Raw genomic sequence first — 23,289 nt, forward strand, 5'->3', positions numbered from 1 at the left:
AGTCACCACTCATTCTGAGTATCGAATAAGACAAGGATCTTATCAGTGAAGAATTGTGTATTATATAAATAAAGACTGCAGATATGGGAGATTTTAAAAACCAATGAGGGCTCGAATCAATGTAGCAATACAGTGCAACCAAAGTTAACAGAACATAAATCGACTTTGTGATCTGTTCAGGAATCTGTTTCAGGAAGTAACACCGTAGCTGTGGGCTGTAACTCTCTGCAGACTGACATAGAGAAGACACTCCCTACCCCATTTCTCTATCTGCTTAAAGGAGAGTATTTTTTTTTTTCCTTGGGAAGTGTATGCTTATTACATTAGATAAACCACATTGTTCTATTATACTCAAGAGTTTATAGAAAATTTAGCATGTTGCTAAAACTGTAAGGCAATGCAATAAACTTTAAGTAGGTTTAAAGATGAAAAATATGTTGATGCTTGCTTTGATACAGTTTCATTTTGCTTCCGCTAAAATGGTGGGTGCTGTATCAAGGAGCAGAAATCCATTCTAACTACACTTCCACTAAGTAATTAGCTTTTTTTGACAATTAAAATGAATAGTTATGAACATTAATCAACACCTAGTGCTTTATGTACAGCATAAACTATTACCTGCTCCAAAACATCTGCTTGAAATATCTGATGGAATAAGTTTGGCATAATTATTCTTTGGGCAAAGGACTTCCAGTAATTCTTCTTTCATAGATACTACACACTGAGATTATGTCAATATTAGGAAGTCAGAGTGAGAAGGAACATTTCCAGGCACTGGGATACCATCACCTACACTACAGAGCTGTTTCAATGTTCCCCAAAAACAACCTGAGCACTGTGAAATAGTCTTTGCACAGCATTCTTGAGGTTTAAAGAATTTGTTTTCCTGGCAGCAGGCTGCAGCATGTCAGTTTAACCTCAGCACCCAATAACATTCCCAGGCACATTTAATCTACTAATATAAATGCAGCCTGAGGGATTCAGAAAGTAGTGACACTCTGAGCCCCCAGAGCGAGTAGGAGAATGGGTCTTCCGTCAAGACGTAATAAGGCACCTTTCCCTTCCCAAAACTCTTGTATTCCTGAGTTTTTACTTTGGATTGCATACTGATTGAACTTATTTTTTCACTATTTCATAAAGCAGATGAGACTCTTACCCTGTAAAATCTTTTCTACCAAACAATGTAAAAATATAATGCAACATTAACCTATAAAATATCAATTGTAGACTTTTAAAGCCAGAAATAGGTTTTGCTTTTATTTATGCTGCTGTTCTGCATAATTTTAGACATCTATATTTAATAAAAATTATAAAAAGATTTGAAAATATTGTTGACTTATACCAGTCACACAATACTGGCATGATAAGTATTGGCACTTCCGGCAAAACGTAAGAGTTGATTTTGGCTTCTATACAAGTTTTTCAAGGAGTAGGTCAATCTTCACATATTATTACTTATTTGTTCAGAACTGAAGAAGAGTACCAACATGTTTAAAGATTATAATGTAGAAATTTTGTGTAATACATTCTCCTTCAATTGACATTTGTCTTGCATTTTATTGTTGTCATCTTTGGACAATCGTTATGTTCGGAAGGAAGATGCTTTTTTTTTTTTTTTTTATCCTTTGGAAGACCAAATATTTTTGATTTATTGGAGTTCTCAACCACTGAGAACTGGTTGGTGGAAAAAATATGTTCCAAAAGTTTGTGCAAAAAGGAGAACTCCGGAAGGTCTGTTCTCAGTAAACTTATTCTTCTTGGATTTGCATCAAACTAGTAAGGAGATCCAGTCTTTGGCAGCCAAAGAGGGCCTTGGCAAGTTTTCCAACTGTAGCACCTTTGGAGCCTTCCCTCATTACCCACTTGAGCAGCATTTGGTAAACTTTCTCTTTTAGTCCATCTCGTTCATAGTCATGATCAATTTCATCAATCTCGGGATCACCAAAGCCCAGTTTCCGAGCACAGTGCTTCCACTGCTTAGCCAGATTTTCTCTCACTAGATTCAAATGTTTTTGTGTCAGGACAGTAGTATTGTCTGCAAAAAGAAGAAGAGTGTAAGAAAATGGCATAATTCAACAGTTTTTCTGCTCCTTTCACTCTCTCTCCTGTCCTCCCCCAACTATTTATTGGTAGTATATGGAGACAGAATCTTAGTGATGCAATCAGAAGTGGATTTCATGGAGGCAGCATAACCCAGTGATGGCGGGCAAAAAATGTCCAGTCAGAACATGTGTATTCACAGATCAGTTGCTGGACTTGCTCTTTGATCTGAAGCTATCATAAGTTGTTACTTAAACCTGCAAGATTGAAAAAACCCTTCCAAGAGTTCCTAAAGAGTTGTACATGTTTTATATTCTGAGACACAAACGATTTATTTACTGAGGAATACACAAGGATAGTTTAATTCAGTATTGACCAATGAAAATAAATTACATTTCAAAATCTTCCAACTTCTACTGGAATGAAGTTGTTGTGGCTCTTGAATATATGGTTTAACTTTTAGTTTTCCCTGTGTCATGTCAGGCACTGGACTCTATGATCTGCATGGGTCCCTTCCAGCTCAGGATATACTGTAATTTAAACTAGAAGTCAGGTGAGGCTCTCCAATTCTGACCTTGCTTCTACCAGTTTGAGTGTTTCATACGTTCCAAACCAAATGATTCTCAGATAATTATATGGGGTGAATACATGAAAACTAGGGAGATATTTCTCTTACCAAATATACCCCTTGCTTCATACTGTGTATAAATTGCTTCCATAGCAACAGGACAAGTGCTGACATGCTGATTGTGCTCATCAATCTTCATGTGATTGTAGGATCCAATTTGAATTCCAGAGCTGTTACTTATGTTGTACTTGATTGAATCTTCTGTATAAGGAACTTTAACACAAATTTACAAATATCAGCATAAGGTTCAAATCTCAAGAAGTAGCATAAGGAGGAAGCAGTTCTACTAGTAAGGGAAGTGATATTCATTGCACTGGATGTAGAAATACCCATTTACTGGCAACTGTGCTGAGAGTATTTTCACTATGCAGTGTGACACAAATGTACTTTAGTGAAAGCCCAGTCTATTTTATGACAGAGTGCCACAACCAAGCTGACAGTTACTAGACTGTGAATAATGTTCTCTGTGCCTTGGGAATGCATAGTAGCAGTCTTGCTTTCTGCTGCCTAACAGCTTCAGGAGGTCAGCCTTGACTCGAATGCTCTTTTCGTTTTATCTTAAAGCCTCACTTCTTCCTCTCAGCTTTACTTTTCATAGCTGTAAGTTCGGGTTTACAGTTATGACTTCTAAGTTCTGTGAGACTACAGCAAATCATTTCATGTTGCTCCTAAGATATGGTTAGTTAAACACATAATTTGATCTTTTTCTTACTGTTTGATTTCCACATGTAGTGTGAAACTAAGTCACTATTCATGTTAGGTCATGTCAGTTTTCTGTTCTCTGAACAGTGTTTTCTGAACTCTGCTTGGATAATCATCCACTAAACATTCTAAACCTAGTTTAAATGGTGAATCTCATAACCTGGGTCTAAAATTGAAGTACAGATACTTAAAATGATACACCAAGCTCTGTATTTAATCACCTGAAATCATGATTAGATGTACAAACATCCTTGTTAAACACTCAATTGCAATGTGAAGTGTGAAAATCTAAGTGCACTTAATATATGCTAACCTGAGACTGCAAGTCAGAAATATTTTAAGTATGCACGATTAGATTGTTGAAGTTGTAAAAAAGGAATGCATTTTATCATGTCTCATAACATTTTAACTTCTACTCATAACATTTTGATTCCTGTATCCTTTTTTTTTTTTTTTAAAGAGCCAGAGGACTCAGGAAATATGTTCGTATTTGTAGTTAAAAATATAAAGAAGCCTCATGTTTGCTATGTTATCTGGTAACAAAATGAATTTAGCATAAGATACGAAAATGTATACAAATACTTTGTCAATATTACAGTATTAACAGTAAAACTTACTATGCTTATGAGTCTCCTTTCCCAAGCCTTTACACTTTGCAGCTTGTCAGGTTTGGGTCATCATTTAAGGGATGCAGAGTCAAAAAGACAGATACCTGCTCTTTCAAGTTTTCTTTGCAGTGTAGACCACTTAGAAACTGGACAAGCCTTTGAAAGGGTAATTAAAGAATTCGAGTGCCCCAAGCAACACAACTTGAAAGGAGCATATATTAACAGCTCCTGAAGGACATTACATGATTTTAGGGATTCAAGCCAGTAGAACCTGTGCCCCAATGAAAGCCCATGAAGCCTGCAGCTAGAAATTTGTATTAAAATCTAAAGCAAGATAGGACAAAGTGTCCCAAATGTGTGTGTGTGTGTTCAAGAGCTGGGCAGAGTGACAGCAACTTGAAGTTTAATCTAAGGAAGTGACTAGTTCAGGTGTACAGGAGATCTTGCAATGCTCTCATATTTTAGAAGTTCTTACATAAAAGAATATGTTGTCCTTGATTTATCAAATACACATTTAATGGTGTGTTTAGGTCCTGCTAGAGAATTAGTTTTACATTCTGGTACTGAAAACTTCAGCTGTGGTTAGAGGTATTAAGCAATAACGTAAATTATTTCAAGTTCCTGAAGTTTTTTGCTTTACTGGCCAGGATGCAATGCATAGCCTGTTGGCTACCAGGGCAGATGAAGGCCACAGCACTTACCTGGGCTTACTCTGGGTGCACTAGGATAGTATGCAAATGTTCCCCTTGTGAAAGAAGTGGAATCCCTATTACCTGTACAAAGAGGAAAAAACCCCAAGAAATGTCAAAAGCATTATATAAATAGAAAAGTAGATGTCCTTAACATTGTCCTTAATATTTGTAACAGTGTGAGTATACAGTGCTCTTAAGTACAGAGATGAGAAGCTTTTTAATTAGCAGGGTTGTGTCTCCTTGAATAACTCTAGTTTAAGCAATGATCTTATTGTGGTTTTGCTCAGTTACTAATAGCCTTAACCATCTTTGGATCTCAGTGAGGACAATGGACTTTCATGTGGGTGTAGGAATATCTGGCAGTGTGGAATCACAGCACACTGCAGTTACAGACTGAGCTGCTTTGTATCAAGTATTCAAACTGGCAAATTCCAAACTCCCAAGTGTGAGTTTTTGAATGCTCACAGATGAGCAACTCATACTGGGGCAGCAAGAGCAGCTGGGTTACAGTCACCCAACAAGTCAGTGAGGAGCTGAAATGCAGCTCTTGTGTACCTCAGTCTGGTATCTGCTACACTGCTTCACACAGCCTTCCTATAATAACTGCTTTCTTTATTTTTTTCGAACAGAAGGTTTTCCTTTAGGAGTGATGTTGCCAATTCTAATGCCTGCCTTCTGACATGCCAGCCCTTGGATTCATTTCAGTAAATAAACTCACATAAACAACTAATCACAGCCTCTGCATAAATAATTTAACAGAATAACACTATTCTGGCGTTCTGCCTGTAAAAAGCCAGGGATCTTTGATTTTCTTGTGAGATGACCTGGAAAATAACACCATGCTAAAAATATCCAAGAGTAGGAGCAGACATCTCATGCCATCTCTAGTTCCTCAAAGTTCTATCTTGTAGGTCTCTAGTTACCACTTATTTATGTTTTGTCAATGCCCAATATTCTCTATACCTTTCTACTCCATGGCTTACCAGCAAACACCAACAGCTCTCCCCAGCACCAGGCAGAGCTCTCTGGAGACACCAGTTATGAGCCTTAGCTCCTTGCTGGCGCCCTCTGTTCAGGAGTCTCTCAGCTTGCTGCAAATCAAGTTACAAAATACCCATCTGTTTTCTGAAATGCTGCAAATGTTGTTTCTGCACGAGCAGAACCTATGGTATGAATGTTATGGTTTTGAGAGTCAATGTTCTCCTCAGCTTTCCTAGAATGACTGGTAGCAGCTCCTGGTTTTGGGAGCTGCTTTAGCAGTACTTGCTGTCTGCTCTTCCTTGGCTGGTAGCTGAAGAGTCACGTGTTGGGTCTCGTGCTGTTCTCTTACACTGATGCTTTAGAAATGGTTCATTTGAAATTGACAGCCTGACATCAGTGAAAGCAGCATAGTGAAGTCTAAGCTAGAGTGTTTTAACTTTGAGTAAACAAAGAGAACTTAATGAAATAAATTCATCCTTGCTATATTACAGATCAGCCTGTAGAGACCTGCAAAAAGCAGGTTGTTCCATGAGCTACAAAACTCTCCTGACCACTTCACTGAATAGTGGAAAAGTGTGTTTTCAGAAAGATAGGTGTTGGGGAAAGAGGAATCTCACCTGTATCTGTGTCTGAATTCTTTGAATACCAATTTACGTTGGTCGGTGACTGCAGGTTTTGTCCAGATTCTGGCACAGGAGGTTTACTTAGGCTAAAGTTACTGGCTGAACCCAATCCATAGGCATCCTCTGGGTTTCCTGTTGGAAGACTGTTGGGGTATGGCCCATAAAAAACATCTACATTTCCCCGTTTTGGTGTTGTTGCAGCTGCCCGTGGCCAGAAATTTGGATCAATGCTTGCCCAGAAATATGGATTAGTGTTTGATGCTGTTTTTTCAGCTCTTGGATACAGTTCACTCTGTTGAGAAGTAGGAGATGGCTTTGCAAACGGATCGCAGGAAACTCTCCGTCTCCTTTCCTCCTCTATCATTTCAGGGCTGTATGCAACAGATGGAACTGCTTTATCCATCCGGCTCCCAAATGCGTGGTAGTTGTATTCATGCTGAAGTTTTTTTTCCAGATTATCAGCAGGTCCAAATGAGGTCTCACAGCTCTCAACAGGCTGATTCTCAGGGGAGGCAGCAAACAGGGCTTCATTAACCTGGCTGGTCATGGGACCTTGAGAGCTATGTAGAGAATTAGGCTGATCTGAAGGGAGGAACATTAAATGTTTGAAAACATTTCAAATGCAAGTATTTAACTTGTTGCAATGATACTAAAATCTATTAACCTGCTTTATTGTTATGGTATACTAAAAGGTTTAAATAAAACATTACTTCCAGCATAAGACATTCTATAAAATAAAATATGGCTTTACTGACAAGTAGAACAGATTTTTATCTAGGAAGTACAGGTTTGCTTAAGCTATCAGTGTCAAAATCTCACTCAAGTAGTGTAAGAATTCACTGCATACTCTGCTTATATTGATACCAAGTTTTCAACCATTGAAACAAACATTCCTGAAAGCACTTGCAGGGTCTGATTTACTGGTGTGTCTCTACTGGCATTAACTGGACTTTAATCAGTGCAAAACTGAAGTGTAACAGGATGGAAAATAACACCACTGTAATAATAGGTGTAACTTCATACAGCAAAAATAATTTGTCATTAAAATAATATTTAAAAATGATGATGTAAAGTATCCTGTATGAGTATTTAGTGATGAATACTCTGGTCCCAAAGAATGCGATTTTGCAAGCAATGTCTACCAGATAAAATAGTTTGTGTCATCTACATTTTTCAAACTAATGCTCAGTATCAAAGGAAGCTCTACTTCAGTATTGAACTAGATGGAGTTACAATATGTATGATGCTGTAGCATTACAAGGCTAAACAAGAAACATAAAAATCTGCTTGTTACTACTTGTACTAATATTTTTAAAGGTAGGACTACACATGCTTTCCTAAGGTTCTGAAAGTGTCACACTTTTCTAGAAAATATCGTACATTGCTTGAAGCAAGGGACACTTACAGAGCACCGTAAAACTGGAATAAAGCGTATGTATGTACTTCTATTTAGCTCAGATCATGCCTGTGAACTGAGGGCTTTTTCCCCCACAAATTACATTACTTCAGCCCACATTAGGCAGGACCAAAACAAGTTCCTTTGGATGGCTGTATATTAGTACACCTTCAGTCTGACTTGCTCTGCTTGTTTTGCTACCACTGCTAGAGAGGGAGTGGGAGGAATGGCTGATACAGAAATAACCCCATCCAAAGTGACAGCTCTTAGTAATTCAGTATTAGCATAAACTGTATGGCATCTGTTCTCCAGGGCAAGCTTGAGATGTATGAACAGATCCTGTGGGATGCCTTTCACTGCCACTGTCTGAGTAATGCCCATTGACTAGAGGAAAAAAGCCCTGCCTCTGACAGGCTGTCAAGATGGCATCTTTCTGCAGTGGAGATTCACAACAAAGTCTTTTGTACTTAAAACATGAGAGCTTCTGCAATCTGCAGCAGTCATACATGATTCTTTCTGCTCAGGAAATGCAACTACACTCACTTAAGAATACAGCAGAGAGGTTGCCCTAAGTCCATCAGTTCTACTGAGGAACAGTTGTGGCAAACCTAGCTTTGGGGAAGATTTATTAGTTGCATGTTACAGTTCAACATTATTAATTTAATCGTGTCTTTCAAGTGATGTGATTTAACTTGGCAGCAGTTTATTTCTACTGGGTTTTTTTATTATTTCTTGTAAATCAGTGTTGCAAATAAGATCCTGTGTCCCTTGACATTAAGAAACTTTGTAAGAAAATTCCAGATACACTACTACAAAACTCTATCATCACGTTTTAGAGAGCCAGCTCTATAAAATCACAAAACATGCAACTCATCTAAGATTTGATGGAAGTATGAGGGAAAGGAGAGAAAAAACTATCTACTAGTGTTCCTCAGATTCCTTAGAGAGCGAGGTCATAAACAAAGGAATACTTTACAATTATGTATCCTGGTCATATTCAGATCATTCATAAGAAAGGATGGAGAGGGGAAAGAAATGTCTTAATGAAATTAAAGCCTGCAAACCAAGCAGTTGGCATGATTAAAAAGATGAGAGGAAAGATCAAGTATGAAAAGTAATTATCAAAGTGACCATTGAAAAGCTTAATGTTAAACAAAATTTTTGGCATGGAAGAGGAAAGCAGAAGAGTGTAAAAGGAGATGGGTTTGAACTGTAGATGATAGAAAATTTGAAGTAGTAAGTGTGACTTCTGGGAGCAAACAACATCTCAGTGATTACAATTCTTTCTGAGATGCTGAATAATTGAGTCTCTTAGTAACCCTTAATGGTAAGGTTACTTGCTTTGTACACAATTTTATCTTTGGCAAAATACACAGAATAATTACGTGCTAGTGGCTTACCTACTTGACCAGTGCTGGTATCTTCTGGTACAGCATCTATTTGAAGGGATTCCATCCTATTCAGAAGTTCATTTGACTCAGGCCACATTTTCTGCATGTGGGAAGGAACAAATGATCAAATTATAGGCAAAAGCTTAACCAAAGGGAGTAGAATAGGAAACCTGTAGAATAGGAAACAGCACAGCTTCACTGTGAAGTAACCTGGATGAACAGATTCTGTGTCTCTGGGAAAAAATCCCATACTCTTGAGGAGAGCACAGCCTGATAGAAAATACCCATTGCTTTGCTACAGGTGGGCAAAATCTTTTCTTCAATGAAGGGAGGGAGGACTGCAATGCAACCGCAGTATATAATACTCTGGGTTGGCCAAACAATAGCCTTGCTTCCATGAGTTTGAGCTGAATCCAGAGTGGCTCTGGATTGTCTGACTTCTATTTAATAGCCAGACTTTTGGCAACCAATCGCAGTGAGGGGATGCTGCTGAGGTAAAGGTAGCAAACATGCATCCTGTTCTGTGCATCTGTATTTAGTAAGTTCATTCATCAACAGGGAAGAAGAGGTGAGAAATAATGAACATTCAGGTATAGACACATTGACTTTTATGAAGATAGTAGGAACGAGGAGTTTAGAGGAAATTTTCAAAAAGAAGCAGTCCAATTTCCTTTCTATAACCCTCATCCTCACTTCACCAGAGTGAAGGCAAAGTCTATTCCTGTTCTACTCTTTTGATGTTCTCATTACTAGGCTTTGCTGAAAGTAATTTTTTTTTTTAACCTGGAAAAATTATTTCTTAACTTCATCTGAAGTGCTGCTTACTCATAATTTCCAAAAGTAGAGTTTGTGTGGGTTTTTTTTAATTAATTAAACCCAAGAAGTACTTTCATAGATTAAAAATCAACAATTCCTATCTATCTCTTACCAAAAAATCAACTTCCTTCCAAAAGCAAAAGGTGAATTTCTAGCACACATTACAACCATAGGTCCTTAGAGTTTGAGCGATGGAATTGTTTGAACAGGAGGGTTGGACCAAATGACTTCTGGTCTCTTTCAACCTCAACCGTTCTGTGATCCTTTTAGTTAGGAGGCTTCCATGATTGCTGGGGAGGTGGCAGGGAGGTTATGCCCAAATCCTCTAACTCATGTTGCTACTGAAGCTGTACTAGTAATTCACATAAGTGACTTGGCTTGGATCCACTACTCACAGTCTGTGCCCTGATTGTAATGGGTGCTTTCCTTCCTGAGAAAGTAATAAACTCGCAGCCCATTTTCTAAATAGTCATTTTGTCCCTATGGTTTCAGAGGTGCATCTGCAGAAAGCTAATGCACCTAGTAAAATTGGCCATGGTCCTGATTTGGGACTGCTATCATATATTGGACATATATACAGTTCACATTGGGAGTTTGATCAAATCAGTCCAAGAAATCTGTTTCATCAATTTCATTTTGCAAAACTCTGTTGCTTTTTTGAACAGTTACTGGTGCTTTGTAAACATCACATGAAATGAGTAAATTTCATTTCCACAATTGAAAACTTGGTGAGAAGGAAGCACTTTAAAAAAAAATTGTGAAAGAATGGTTTCACAAGGAAGTTTGGTTTGGTTTTTTTTCTTAGTTAAAAATACTGTCTGTATTGTCTGTGAGTGAAGTCTGTATAGTCAAGTGATTAAATTCATAAAAGCTATGATAAAAAGGTTCCATTATCAGCCCAGTTGTTCAAGAAGTTCTTATTTTCAGTCAGGAAATTATTCTTTTTATCATAATTTTTAAACTTACAGCCAGAAAAGTAAGAGAAACCAATTTGGACGCTCAGGAAAACTATCTGAATTTAACTTTTACCTGTTGATATTGCTGTGCTATAGCTTCCTGGTCTCAAGCAGGCTGAGACTCCTTAGACACTGCCTGAAGGCAGGGCAAAAATTACCAAAAATTTACAAAGTTACTTTAAATCAGATTCTGCCACTTTTGAATTGCTAGGAATAACATTTTATTTCATGAGTGAGACTTAATGGATATATGAGGAGCTTTTGCAAAGTATCATCATAGAATCAGTGTGTCACTCAGGTGGAAATAGACCTTGGAGGAATCCTCAGGCCACCTCCTGCTCAAAACACAGTTGCTTATGAAATCAGAGTTGGTAGCTCAGAGCTTCGTGCAGTTGGGTTTGAAAACCTCTGATGAGGTGACTGGACAACCTCTTCAGGTAACTTGTGCCACTGCTCTGCTGTCCACAGAGGGAAAAGTTTTGGGGTTTTTTGTTTCCCTCTTACATCCAGTTTGAGTCTCTCTTATTTCTGTATTTGTCTTTTTTCTCTAGTCCTCACACGATGCGCCGCTGTGAAGAACTTGGCTTTGTCTTCTCAATAAACTCCTCACACATAGGGGCAGGTTGCTATTGGTTTATGTCCCCCAAAGCCATTGCATGTCTGGGCTTAAACAGGCACATCTCCTATGGCAGGACTAACAAGTGCTGAGCAGATCTAGTGCCTGTGACACTGCTGGTGCCAGGCAGGCTGTGGCTGGTGCCCAGGTCACTGCTCACCACCTTCTCAGCAGTGCTGCTCCCTGGCTGGGCAGGCCCTGGTTGGCACTGAAGCCAGAGGTTATTTAATCCGAGGTGCAACATGTTCTACCTGTCCTTTCTGAATTTCACAAGGTTTCTGCTGCCACATTCCTCCAGCCTGCAGCTACGAGCCTTGTCCTTGTGACTGTATTGACTGGTACTTCTAGTTTGGTGTCACGTGCACACCTTATGTGTGCTCTGTCGCTTCTGTCAGGTCACTGAAGGGAAGGTCCCAGACACCTGCACTACTGCAGCTGCTCCTGGCCTGCAGGTGAAGTAGGACCCATCAACTGCTCTCCTCTGGGACTTGCCATCCAACCTGTTTTCATCTGCTCATCCAGACAGTAACGTCTGAACTTTGATACAGGAGTATTTTGGGAGAGAGTCTTGAAAACCTTCCTAAGGTTGAGATAAATGACATGCACTGCTCTCCCCTTGTTCACAAATCCAGCCATTTTATCACAGAAGGAAATCATGTCAGTCAAGCATGATCAGTCTTGAAGTGGCAGAATCTGACCATAATTGGGGTTGGGAAGAGGCAATGTGGGGAACTGACACCTTAAAATGCTTAGAAAGCTACTCACTTTTAAATTCTTCAGGTCTTCTTCAATAGTTTTTCCTAGATTTTCATAGTAAAATGGCTTGTATATTTCACTGATTTCTGCAAAAAGTAAAGAACTAAATGAAAGTGGTTTTCAATGGAAAGAAAAGTGACTTGTACTGTTAATGATCTTGATGGATAAAGATTGAACAAAGACTTCTATGAAGTCAGAAACAGGAAAGTTATATATACATTTGGAATTCACTCACATGGTACGTTTAATCTTAAAGCAGTAGCAAGAACAGGATGACTTCTAGGGATTTGTTGTTGTTGTATTGCTTTTTAGAGTGAAATCTCTGTCTATGACCTGTAGCTGAGAGCATCTTGACTTGCATATGGGAAAATCAGGAGCTAAGACCCAATACAAGCATAAGATTAATCTATTAGCAGTAGATTATGTATGTTAAATATGGAGATAATAGGTGGGTTCCTTCTGGTATACAAATTTCCTCTGAGTATTTAAGTACATGCCTGCTGTATATGAAGCTGTTGATGCCCCTGTCTAAATACAAACCTCAGTTTCCTGTTATATGTTGGGGTCTTCTCTGTGGGTTGGGGTGGTTTGGGTTTTTTTTTTTATTGGCACTCTATATTGAGGCAGAAAGAAGAGACAACGAGATATAGAATTTTGACTTATTTGCTGAATGCTCTTAGTCTCCTTCCCAGACCATTCAGCCAAGACTTCTACTGATTGGAAGTGTTTTGGCATCTGACCATATGAAAAGATTATTAGCTAGTCAAAGTCAGTTGAATTGCTTATGGAAGAATAACTAGGACAGCTTTTGAATCTAGAATATTTTGAATAGGATCCAGTCATGGTCAAGATCTACTGTATCACTTGATGTTAGTTTTTCTGTAGGTTTCAGCAGTAAGATTATACTATGCTGAAGAGAAATTATCAGGTATAAAGTCTTACTAGAATTTCTCAAACCTGTAAATGCTGGATCAGATCCCATTTTTGGTCATAGTACAGAGAGCACGCTTTACAGAATATGTGAATTGCTATTTCAGTTTTCAAAAAACCCCCCACCTTATTTCAAGAGGAAAATACTCAGGTTTGTTTTGCTGCATTATAAAGTATCAACGGACACAAACAAAAACGAATCCCAAAGTAATGCCTTACCTGCAAAGGTTGGGCGTTTCTCTGACTCTTCATCCCAGCATTGCTTCATTAAGTCAATAATTTCCACTGGACATTTACCAGTGATCTCCTTTAAGTCTGGTCTGTTTCCATTTATGATGCCAAAGCAAATCTGGGCTTCATTTATACCATCTGAAAAATAAAATTTCCCATCAGGTTCTGCTCGTGGATTTTGATACCTTTCCATAGGTAAAAGAAACAATGAAGTGGCTCCCTGTGTGTTTGTGGATATGTAAAATATGATTTCAAAGATGTCCAGGTTACAGCTACAAATCTTTCATACTAGTGAATTTGAATCCACTGCCCTGATTTCCATGGATTAGAGAATTATTTTAAGATGAATGGATTTACTTTTGTATGTGAGACATGTGCAGTGTAAGGGTGACAGATGTAGCTCTCTAGAACCTGCATCTCAGGTGCATCAGCTCTGCACTACATATGAACACAAAGATGGCCACACAGGCAACATTTAGCCACTTAATTAGCAAAAAATCCAATCAAAATTATAAACGTGTTACTCTGGAATTGCACAGTTGGCTCCTATTGTTCTACATAAGCCCACTGGTGCATGTTGAGAAATCAGCACCATGCAGCTGAGAATCGGTTACTGACTGCGGCATCATTCCCATTTCCACGTGTAACTAGTCCACCTCAGGAAACAGTGTCTGTCAAAGTTTCCATCCTGGCCCACCTGAGGTTTGCCGAATTTCTGGCACCAAGTCTGGTTTGTGCCCACACCATGTAGATGTGAGTAGATTCAGCTCGTGGCTGCATTTCTTTCAGATGTTCTTGTCCATGCTAAGAACTCAGGAATGATGCAACTAATTCCTGTCACTGGCCATGAGGTGCCAAACCGGTGCTATTCTAGGCCACGGATGATTCAATCTACTAATCTTAATTTTATAATGTGAATTGCTTAATATTTGTAACTTATTTTTCTGATAGCATCCTTTGAGAAGTAGCGTACTTTCGTATGGCTCTTTGTTAGCAAAAATTGCCCAGATCACAATGCCAAAGCTGTAAACATCTGATTTCTCCACTGGTTTTGCGTTAACACAGCGTAAATGCTCCGGGGCCATATAGAAAAGAGTCCCAGCATTGTTCTGGCAAGTGCTTTTGATTTGCTTCTGCCGGAGAGTTTCTTCTTGGGTCAGCCTGCTCCAGCTCTTAAAGGAGGCAACTCCGAGATCTGCAATCTGAAAAATGAGACACATCAGAGCTAGTGCTCTAATGAAGAGGAGATAAAGAAGTATTGCATGCAGTGCTCAATTTTATCAAGACTTAATAGTAATCTAGTAACTTATCTAAAAATTAAATATTGAAAAAATACAACTAAAGAAACGGAAACAAACTATTTGATTTTTTTTTTTTCTTGTTTTTGTTTGTTTGGTTTGGTTTTTGTCCTAAATAAGGTATCACTGCCAATTGCGAGCCATTAGGCTGAACTTCTATTATTGATTGTGGAATACTTGCACAATGCGAGGATAGAAGAAATTTGGTTTCACTCATATTGACAATCATGTTTGTGGTCTGCTGGCAGCACTCATGGAAGAACAGAAGATTCATATGAGAAGAATCTATGAGATAGGCAGATGTGCCTCCTCCCTCACTGCCCTTTCCATTTAGATTCCATTTAACTCAACCTCCTTAGATCTTACTTCAGAAAAGGAGAAGAGGAGGATCTAAAATGATGTGATATGTATACCAAGGAGGCATGGAAAAGAATAGCACGGAAAAAGTTAAAGCAGAGATACCTGGGTACTGTGTGCTTGACAATGTGACATTACTGAAACTTTAATGTTCAGTTTTGCAACTAGACTAATGGTTGCTGGTGAAGAAAGTAATCCTTCCCTCCTTTCTCCTTTTATGTGCTCCCTCTGCTCCTCTTGTTCCAGCACTGACACTTACCTGGGAAGACCCAGTGCAAGGCAGTCAAGCAGATTGCTGAACCAAGTGCTCCCCAACAGAAGGGTAGCACTGCCAACAAGGTAAATGGTAATCTGCTGGTTTGGCTTCCTAAATCAAGGCACGGTGTTCAGATTAGCACCAGTGCTAACACAAGGGAACAGGAGGTCAATAGGAGAGGAAAACTGAAAGAAAATGGGCCTGTCTCTCTTGGCCACAGGCAGCTGTCAAACAGAGTTGTGTAACCCAATTACTTCAGATAAAAGTAAGGTGACATCTTGCCTCACTTGTAACTCACTTTTCTCTCTTATTGCCTCTAACTAGCTTATTGCTCCTCTTGAATTTCTGAAGCCTTGGGCTACATTTAGAGATTGTATATTCAGAGGAAAATGTAGGCGACCTTCTGCTGAGGAAGTAGGAGTCCAGCTTCATGTCTGCAAGTGAGAGGAGGTCTAGGGATAGAGAAGGATATGACATAAATCTTTCTACATTTACAATTTCCTGGAACAACTATTTCCCTTTCTAATTATCAATGTTAGACACATTCAAGCAGATCATACAACAGCTGCCTTAAGTTATACTTTTGATCAAGATGCTTAAGGAAGTCTCATCTGATTCTAAATTTGATCCTGGGCTCCAGATCAGTTTGTCATGAAATATGATGATAGCCTAGTTTGGTCCTGTCCATATAAGCAAGCCAAAACCCAACCCCTCATACAATTTACATTTAAAGCAGATCATTATGGGGTTTTTATTTTTGGAAAATAAATAAATTTATAATTCTTATCTGCAAGGTGCTCATACTTCACTTGCCACTATATTAACCTTGTGAAAGAACTTCTCACTAATTTATGTGTGAGAAGTAGAAAATGACAGAGCTCTCTTCACAGAAATTTATTCTGTAGTTTCAAACTGTAATGGGGTGATTATTTCAACAACTCACCTTGACCAGAGACATGATATTTGATGAGGACTGCTGCAAATTCCCCTCAGGTTTATTCCGCAATAGCCTCTATATCTATGTGTCTTGATCCAAAACCCCACTAAAGTTAATAGAAGGGCTTTGGAATAGGCTTATAAACCATTCTTTGAAGTAGTGTCCTGATGCAGTTTTTTTTGTAGCTCCTGGATGTCATTTTAAAATGATGACTAAGGGAAAAGAGGGATACAAAAGAGGAAAAGATAACAGGCAAAAGAAGGAAAGAGGTGAAGGCAGGAGGAGAAATTACAGCAATAAAGGACAAAAGACATTATCCATAAAATGTTCTATTTTGTTTCAAACTCTGTATTAACATTTGTTTTATCTTTCTAGTTGTTATTTATAGCTCATTAATTCTCAACAATATATTTTTTTAATGCCTTTTTTTTTTTTTCCCCACAACTGGGGGAGTACGGTGCAAATCTCAGACTCAGAGGTTGTATAGGCCACCACAATTCAGCGATCCAGGGCTAACACTCTCTTAGTGTTAGCTCGCTAAACTACAAAGGCAGTAATCTACCAGTCCTACCACATTAGGAACTCTAACCAGCATGGCTGAAATGGGTTCTTCAACCCAAATCACCAGCCTTCTCCATTCGCATTCTAACAAGTACCTTAATGTGGAAGTCTTTGTCCACAAGGATGTTTTCTGGTTTTAGGTCTTTGTGTACAAAGCCTTGCTCATGCAGATAAAGCATTCCTTCTGTGATCTCCAGCACGAAACGCCCTCTCACTGACAAAGGTAGTGAGAGCTAAAAGAAATAACAAGAAGTGCCATCTATTAAAAAATGCAACTACAACAATCAAATTAAAACTCAGTCTTTAAAAAAAGCTCCTCAGTCCCAAGAATACCTCTGCTTAAGCTATGGTAAGAAAAACCTGCATCGCCAACAGGTTGAGGGAGGTGATTGTCCCACTCTACTCCATACTGGTGTGGCCTCACCTTGAATACTGTGTGAAGTTTTGGCCACAATTTAAGAGGGATATAAAACCACTAGAGAGTTTTCCAAAGGAAGGCACAAAGATGGTGAAGAATCTGGGGGGAAGCCATATGAGGAGGGGCTGAGGTCACTTGGTCTGTTCAGCCTGGAGGAGACTGAGGGAAGACCTCATCATGGTCTACAGCTTCCTCATGATGGGAAGTGGAGGGACTGGCACTGATCTCTTCTCTCTGGTGGTCAGTGATAGGGCCTGTTGGAATGGCATGAAGCTGGATTAGGCGATGTTTAGGTTGGATATTAGGAAGAGGTTCTTCACCCAGAGGGTGCTTGTGTTTTTTGGGGGTGTACTGTGCAAGTTGGACTTGATGATCTTTCAAGGTCCCTTCCAACTAGGAATATTCTATGGTTCTAAGGTCCTTCTTGGATCAAAATTTTGGCATTAGTAATTTTAGAGTCACTCCGTATTTACAAATATTTGCTACATATTTAGCAAATTCTCCATATATCTCAACAGACACTTCTATAACTTTTTAATCTGTAATTGGTCTGCTCCTCTATGATGCACAGGAAAGCCATTGTCATTTTCTGCTGTCTCTAGAGAAGGCAGTGCTGCCACTGGCTTTTTAATACAAAAAGCAAAAAAAGAAAGACTCCATTCTCTGGCAGTAACATCCTGTCCCTTTCAAGCAGCTCATCAGCCCTAAGGGATGGAAGTAATTGACTGCTCACATTCTGTAGCACTTTCATCATGTTCCCCCGGTCCACATACTCCATCACAAGTGAGTAGTTTCCGTCTTCCAAAATGACACCCAGAAGTTTTACTACACGGTCATGCTGCAGTCTGCGCATAATCCTGCCTTCTTCAAGAAGGGAAATGTTGTACCTGTGAAACAGAAATTACCCTGAATTTAGGTGCCAGCCTAGAGAGAACAAAGGGATGAAAATCCTACTGATTAATGATGAAAACCATGGCCAAAAAATGTCACCATTCCTAGAGCCCCTGCAAAATTAACCATACCTTCAGCTGATTTTGAATTGATACAGCTTTGTTCACGCCAGGTTATATTCTCTAAGATTCTGCTCAAATGCCTTACACAGAGACTGTCTGCTCAACCTGATTAAGGCCTGCTTTTCAGAAATTGCACAAGCATTCTTCTTGTCAGTACCTATGGATGCCCAAATCTTTAAACTGGGGTGAGATCTGGGCAGGGCTTGGAAAGAGCCTTGGAACAAGGAGGATCAAGATCCACTCCACTACTTCTTGTACAGGAAACTTATAGAGTTCTTGTTTCCAAAGGGCTTCTTGTTCAAAATGGATTTATTACAAGGGAACCAAACACACACTAAATGATTACAGCATTTACTAACAATTACTGGTTTAGGATGAATTCAGAGCCTACCTCTTTACTTGGGCCTCAGTATAACCCATCAATAATCACAGGTACATAGCTGGGAGCTCACTAAGGGTCTTAAAAAAGAATAGTATCCATTACATAATGAATAGAAGGGGTGGTATTTTTATTATTGTTCCTGTTCTAGTCATCAGACAAAAGGATGTAAGAAAATCTTGAAATTAAACTGCTTGCTAATGCTTTCCTACCCTCTGACTTAAAAGGAAATTGCTTTCTCCGTCCGTGTTCATCCACATTTCTAGAGAAGAAACTGGTTGTTTTGTTTGCATTAGGCTCAGTTAAAAAATTTAATAAAGACTTTCGGTTCAATATTTTAAGAAATAACAAAATTATGAGCCTGCGTAGTGAGAAGATGAAAACACAAACCCAAAAATACATTTGGCAGGCTTGTCCATTTTACCTGTGGTCATCTCAAACGGTCATTGCAGGCTACAAACTACTAGAATATCTTAATTTGTGTTCCATCAGCAAAATAAAAACTCAATTTATTTATCATAACCCAAAGTAAAAAAAACACAGAATTTTGTCTCTCTCTAGTGGATGACTCATGGGAGAGTTTTAGTATTGTTATGGCTGTCAGGTAGTAGAGCTGCAATGTGACCTGAATCCACCGAAATCAACAGTTAATTCAATCTTTGAATTATATCAGTGGGCTTGGCTCACTCTGCTCTTTTTCAAGGGAGGGGGAGTTACATTCCTGGTATTAACACACATGGTGTTGGAGTCCTGCTGATAGTTTATGTGTGTTCCTAGTGGACATCTACAGTTGGATAATTTCATTGAAAACATATCTGCAAGTTTGAAGATACTGTGTGGCCACTGAGTTCCTGCATTTCCATAAGTGTGCAAGAATCCTTTTGATTCTTAACAATTCATGATAGTGCTCACCCTGTAACAAAAACCAGGAACTCCACTGGAACAATGAGTTAAAACTAAAAAAGTTGTCTTAAAAGGGGAAAAAAGTAAAATTTGCAGGACAGCTGTTAGCATTGTCTTATTTCCCGCACATACACATCTCCAGAATCCAAAGACCCAAAGTTATTACACTCTATTTAGGTTTATCTTAGTTGAATTTAGAGGACTTAGACTAACTGAAATAAAAATCAGAACTGAGATCTGTAACTTACTCAGTGCGCTGCGGTCCTGTATACACTTTTTTTAATACTACATATCCATGTTTCTTGTGAAAGCATAAAGAAATTGTTCCAAATCCTCCAGCATCTAATTGTTTTTGTTCAAGCAAATCCTTGGTGTTCATGTGGATGTCTTCCAGAGACATGGCTGCAGTCTTTGTGGCTTAGCAATTAAAACAAAATCAATTTGGGGTTTGTAGCCCTTGTGCTTCTGGACCTGTAGTATAAAGGAGGAAAAAGAAGTGTCATTAAAAGCATTTAGCTGTTCCACTAAATAAGTATACATTTAAGGAGTGGGACAGAAACATAAACTCTCACGACCCTTATGAATGCTCAGTTGGAAACCAAAAACTCTGTGGTTCTCACAGAATCACAATGATTTATCCTGTCAACCCACTACAGTTATATTCAGTTGATGTAAAACCATTTCTTCACCTGAGGATCTCAAAGTGCTGTTGATAAATAGTTTTTAGCCATACAATATGCAGTAGATCAGTACTGTTCCTACACTTCATATGTGCAAAATCCAAACCCCAGAAAAATCAAGAGCCACAATCCCAAAGGCAGGTAGTGCCTAATGATTCTGATAGGTATCTTGTTTTCTGAATTGCCTGAACATGGGCCTGTTAGGTGCTCAGATTCTTATACAATTCTAAAGCTACCTTTTAGGCATCTTTGCAAACCTAGCTCTAAAGGTTTTGCTTAAAGCTTAAACCAAACAACCAAATAAAAGGTTCCTCTGGAGGGTGAAATGAAGGACTCAGCTTCTATGGGAAACTTATTTGCACATGAACTCAAGGAGACAAGTGCTAGGAAACAATATGTATGGCAACTTCTCTTCTGCCCATTAAAGAAGAGGAACAAAGACATTGTGAAAGCTTGTAGTAACTCCTACATGCATCAAGACAAAAAGAGAGTTTGGGGGATCCTACAAAATAAGTAAATAATAGATAAGTAATAGGTAAGTAAACACCAGCGGAAACCAGAATTATGTTAATCCTTTCATAAAGCTGTGGTATTCTCTTGTCTAATATGTTTCCCAGGCCAGCCCCTGCCTTCAGCACATGCCAGCAAGCTCTGCTTTTTTTCCCCCTCACTAAGTTTTTAACTTAAGCACCTTACATCAGGTAAAGAAAGAGTTTGCTGAGAAAAGACAAAGTCCAAGAGACTGGCAGGGCTGTTCATTTTCCACTCATCTTGGATAACAACGACACAGACAGAGCTGGAAGAAAGGCACCGCCTCTAAGTGCCACTATCAGCAACAGCAGATTGGCTCTTTGGAGTAACTAAGAGCTCTAAATAGTGTAGCAAAGGGACTCCCAAGTTTTTCCAGACCAACAAATGACTGCTAGCTCCTGTAAATTACTGTGCACCTGTATCATCAAATCTCTAATTGAAAAGATTGCTTAATGTTGTTGTGAACACCAGCTGCAGCCTAATTTTGACTGCCTCATTACCACAGCCTCTTTGGGAAGCCTGGGAACTAAGGAGCTAGTGTGTGGAAAGTAGGTATCTGAGGGAAGAGAGATGTTTCAGTGCTGAGCTGGCAATGGTCTGATCAGTTCAATACTGACAAGTCAAAACAGGGAAGAGTAGATTTAATTTTTAAAAAATAAATAAATTGCGCCTGTAGAAGAGTTAGAGCAACAGCTTTCTCTTCAAAGTACACATAGAGACTCAAGGGGCTGCTGTGGTACAGATAGGGAACAACCTCTCTACACCCAGAGCAGTGTCCCCTCTTCAGACTTGTCTGCTTTGGCTTTCCTGACTTCAAAAGGATGCAGGCTTTGTTTTGCTGCAGTGCTAGCCTGCATTATGAGCACTAGACTGCAGATATGGCTGTATTCACTTAGTAAGAAGGTAAGTCCTGCTACACCTAAAAATGATTAGAGGAAATTTTTCTTGTGTTTTGTTTGTTGTGGTAGCTGGGTTTTTTTCTTTGTTTTTTTTTGGTTTGTTTTTTGTTTTGGGTTGGTTTCGGTTTTTTGTTTTAATTCCTTAACAGCCTATCAAATAGTAGGCAACAAATGACTCATAGCAGTGCCATTGCTGCTTTCATAGCTGAGATTTCATCTCCCTGAAAGTTTCTGGTGATGGTTCTCTGGATTTCTTGGGGTGGTACTACACACTTTTGTGCAGATGGGGTGGATATCACATGTACAAGGGCCTTAATTCAGTCATGAGAGTCAAAAGTGGCATAAACTAACATCTTGCTTCTTTGTCCGGGTCTCCCTTTCAAGAATTGGTTTGAAGTCACTTATGTATGTTAATTTTTCCATGCTAACAGCAATTATGCATCTAGGTAGTAGTTATAAGACTTCCATGTGCTTTTCTTGTGAATGCAAAGTAGATGTGTATTTTTGAATGGTGAATCTCTAAAGTTGCATTAATACCACTGATAGCTTGGGACTGGCATTCAATACCATATAACCTGACAAAGAACAGCTCTGCCCAAAGCTGCAACAATACAGAACCTTGTTCCTGTTTACATTGTTAATTACCTGTTCCTACCAAGCCGCATGTAGTCACTATAACCAGAAGTCTTGGAAATTCAAAAGAAGTAACATCATAATTATCTAAAATCACATTGTATCTGCTGGAGTGAGCTGGATAACATTCAAGAAGATGGAATTTTCTTATGAGGTGGGAGGGAACCTTCCTCCTTGGGCATGGTAGGATGCTCCTACTTTTTTTGCTGTTCTTATTAAGTGATGAGGTACCCTGAATAGAAGCTCTCTAAGATCTAATGACTTATTTCAAACCCAAAGTTTCTGTTTTGTAGAATGACTATCACAGGAAAACAATCTCTAGCCAGGCTTTAAAGCAAAGACTGCTTATTCTGGTATACTATTTAACATGAGATATTGGCTTAGGATACCTTGAAATGTCAGACGATAAAAAATCAAGGACGGAAGCTCAAACACTCAGGTTCATTCCAACCTTACTGCTTCTTATTGATACGGGGTAATTTATGTGTATCGTCAGTACTTAGGACACACCAGTTCATACTTTATGTATCTGTGGTTAAGAGAACAGAAATTTTGTAGTTTGATTTAGCCTACCCTTAGAGAAGCTATGCATACTTCTAGCGGTTAATTTATGTTCTGTGAAGTAGCCCTCATCTGTATATTTGATTAATTACAAAGCAGGTTTTTTCATATACTACTCTGAACATTTGTATTAGGGTGGGTTCATGTTTACCAAGTGCCAGCATGTACTATGAAAATTTGGAATACTGGTTTCTCAAAGAGAGGGATTTTTGTCCACCAGTATGAGTGGTGTTCCTTAGAGAAGGACAGAAGTGCAATAAGTGGGTTTGTGGCATTTTTCTTTTTAACACCATGGTTACGTCCTCTCCTCTAACTCCTAAAGGGCATATAAATTCACAACAGTCACACCGTGGACATTAGGTCATTGGGTCATATTCCCTAATCACTGTTCAAAAGTGCTTTCCTCAGTTCTAATGATTTGTAACTGATCTGATGCAGATCTGATGGGGCCTGCACAGTTAAGGAGGAGTGCTGAGCACATTAGCACAGTAATATGA

The 23,289-nt window shown here is 38.9% G+C and overlaps 1 protein-coding gene across 2 annotated transcripts; it reads right to left on the bottom strand.

The window, feature by feature from the left end:
* Positions 1-1,217: 1,217 nt before the first annotated feature.
* Positions 1,218-22,639, bottom strand: RIPK1 (receptor interacting serine/threonine kinase 1). 2 transcript variants are annotated; one of them, XM_008637077.2, is made up of 12 exons: positions 22,621-22,639; positions 19,737-19,959; positions 17,927-18,080; positions 16,871-17,008; positions 14,340-14,568; positions 13,355-13,504; positions 12,215-12,291; positions 9,071-9,161; positions 6,269-6,856; positions 4,680-4,751; positions 2,717-2,881; positions 1,218-2,035 (listed from the first exon to the last, which is right to left on the bottom strand). In XM_008637077.2, the coding sequence occupies exons 2-12, from the start codon at positions 19,886-19,888 to the stop codon at positions 1,749-1,751; spliced, it is 2,103 nt and encodes a 700-aa protein (XP_008635299.1). In that variant the 5' UTR covers positions 19,889-19,959; positions 22,621-22,639; the 3' UTR covers positions 1,218-1,748. The 2 variants fall into 2 exon arrangements, with proteins under 2 accessions (XP_008635299.1, XP_017594089.1); XM_017738600.1 differs by lacking the exons at positions 17,927-18,080; positions 19,737-19,959; positions 22,621-22,639 and adding an exon at positions 16,221-16,426 and having other exon boundaries at positions 16,871-16,959.
* Positions 22,640-23,289: the final 650 nt, after the last annotated feature.

This window comes from Corvus brachyrhynchos, unplaced genomic scaffold, assembly GCF_000691975.1.
Source record: "Corvus brachyrhynchos isolate BGI_N302 unplaced genomic scaffold, ASM69197v1 scaffold237, whole genome shotgun sequence".
Taxonomy (NCBI): domain Eukaryota; kingdom Metazoa; phylum Chordata; class Aves; order Passeriformes; family Corvidae; genus Corvus; species Corvus brachyrhynchos.

Excerpts from the sequence above, each read along its gene's own strand:
- RIPK1 (XM_008637077.2), bottom strand. The coding sequence starts at position 19,888 with ATGTCTCTGGAAGACATCCACATGAACACCAAGGATTTGCTTGAACAA. Across the intron at positions 18,081-19,736 it reads ACAGGACCGCAGCGCACTGA|GTACAACATTTCCCTTCTTG; the intron begins GTAAGTTACAGA and ends TCTGTTTCACAG. Across the intron at positions 12,292-13,354 it reads GAAACGCCCAACCTTTGCAG|AAATCAGTGAAATATACAAG; the intron begins GTAAGGCATTAC and ends TACTTTTTGCAG.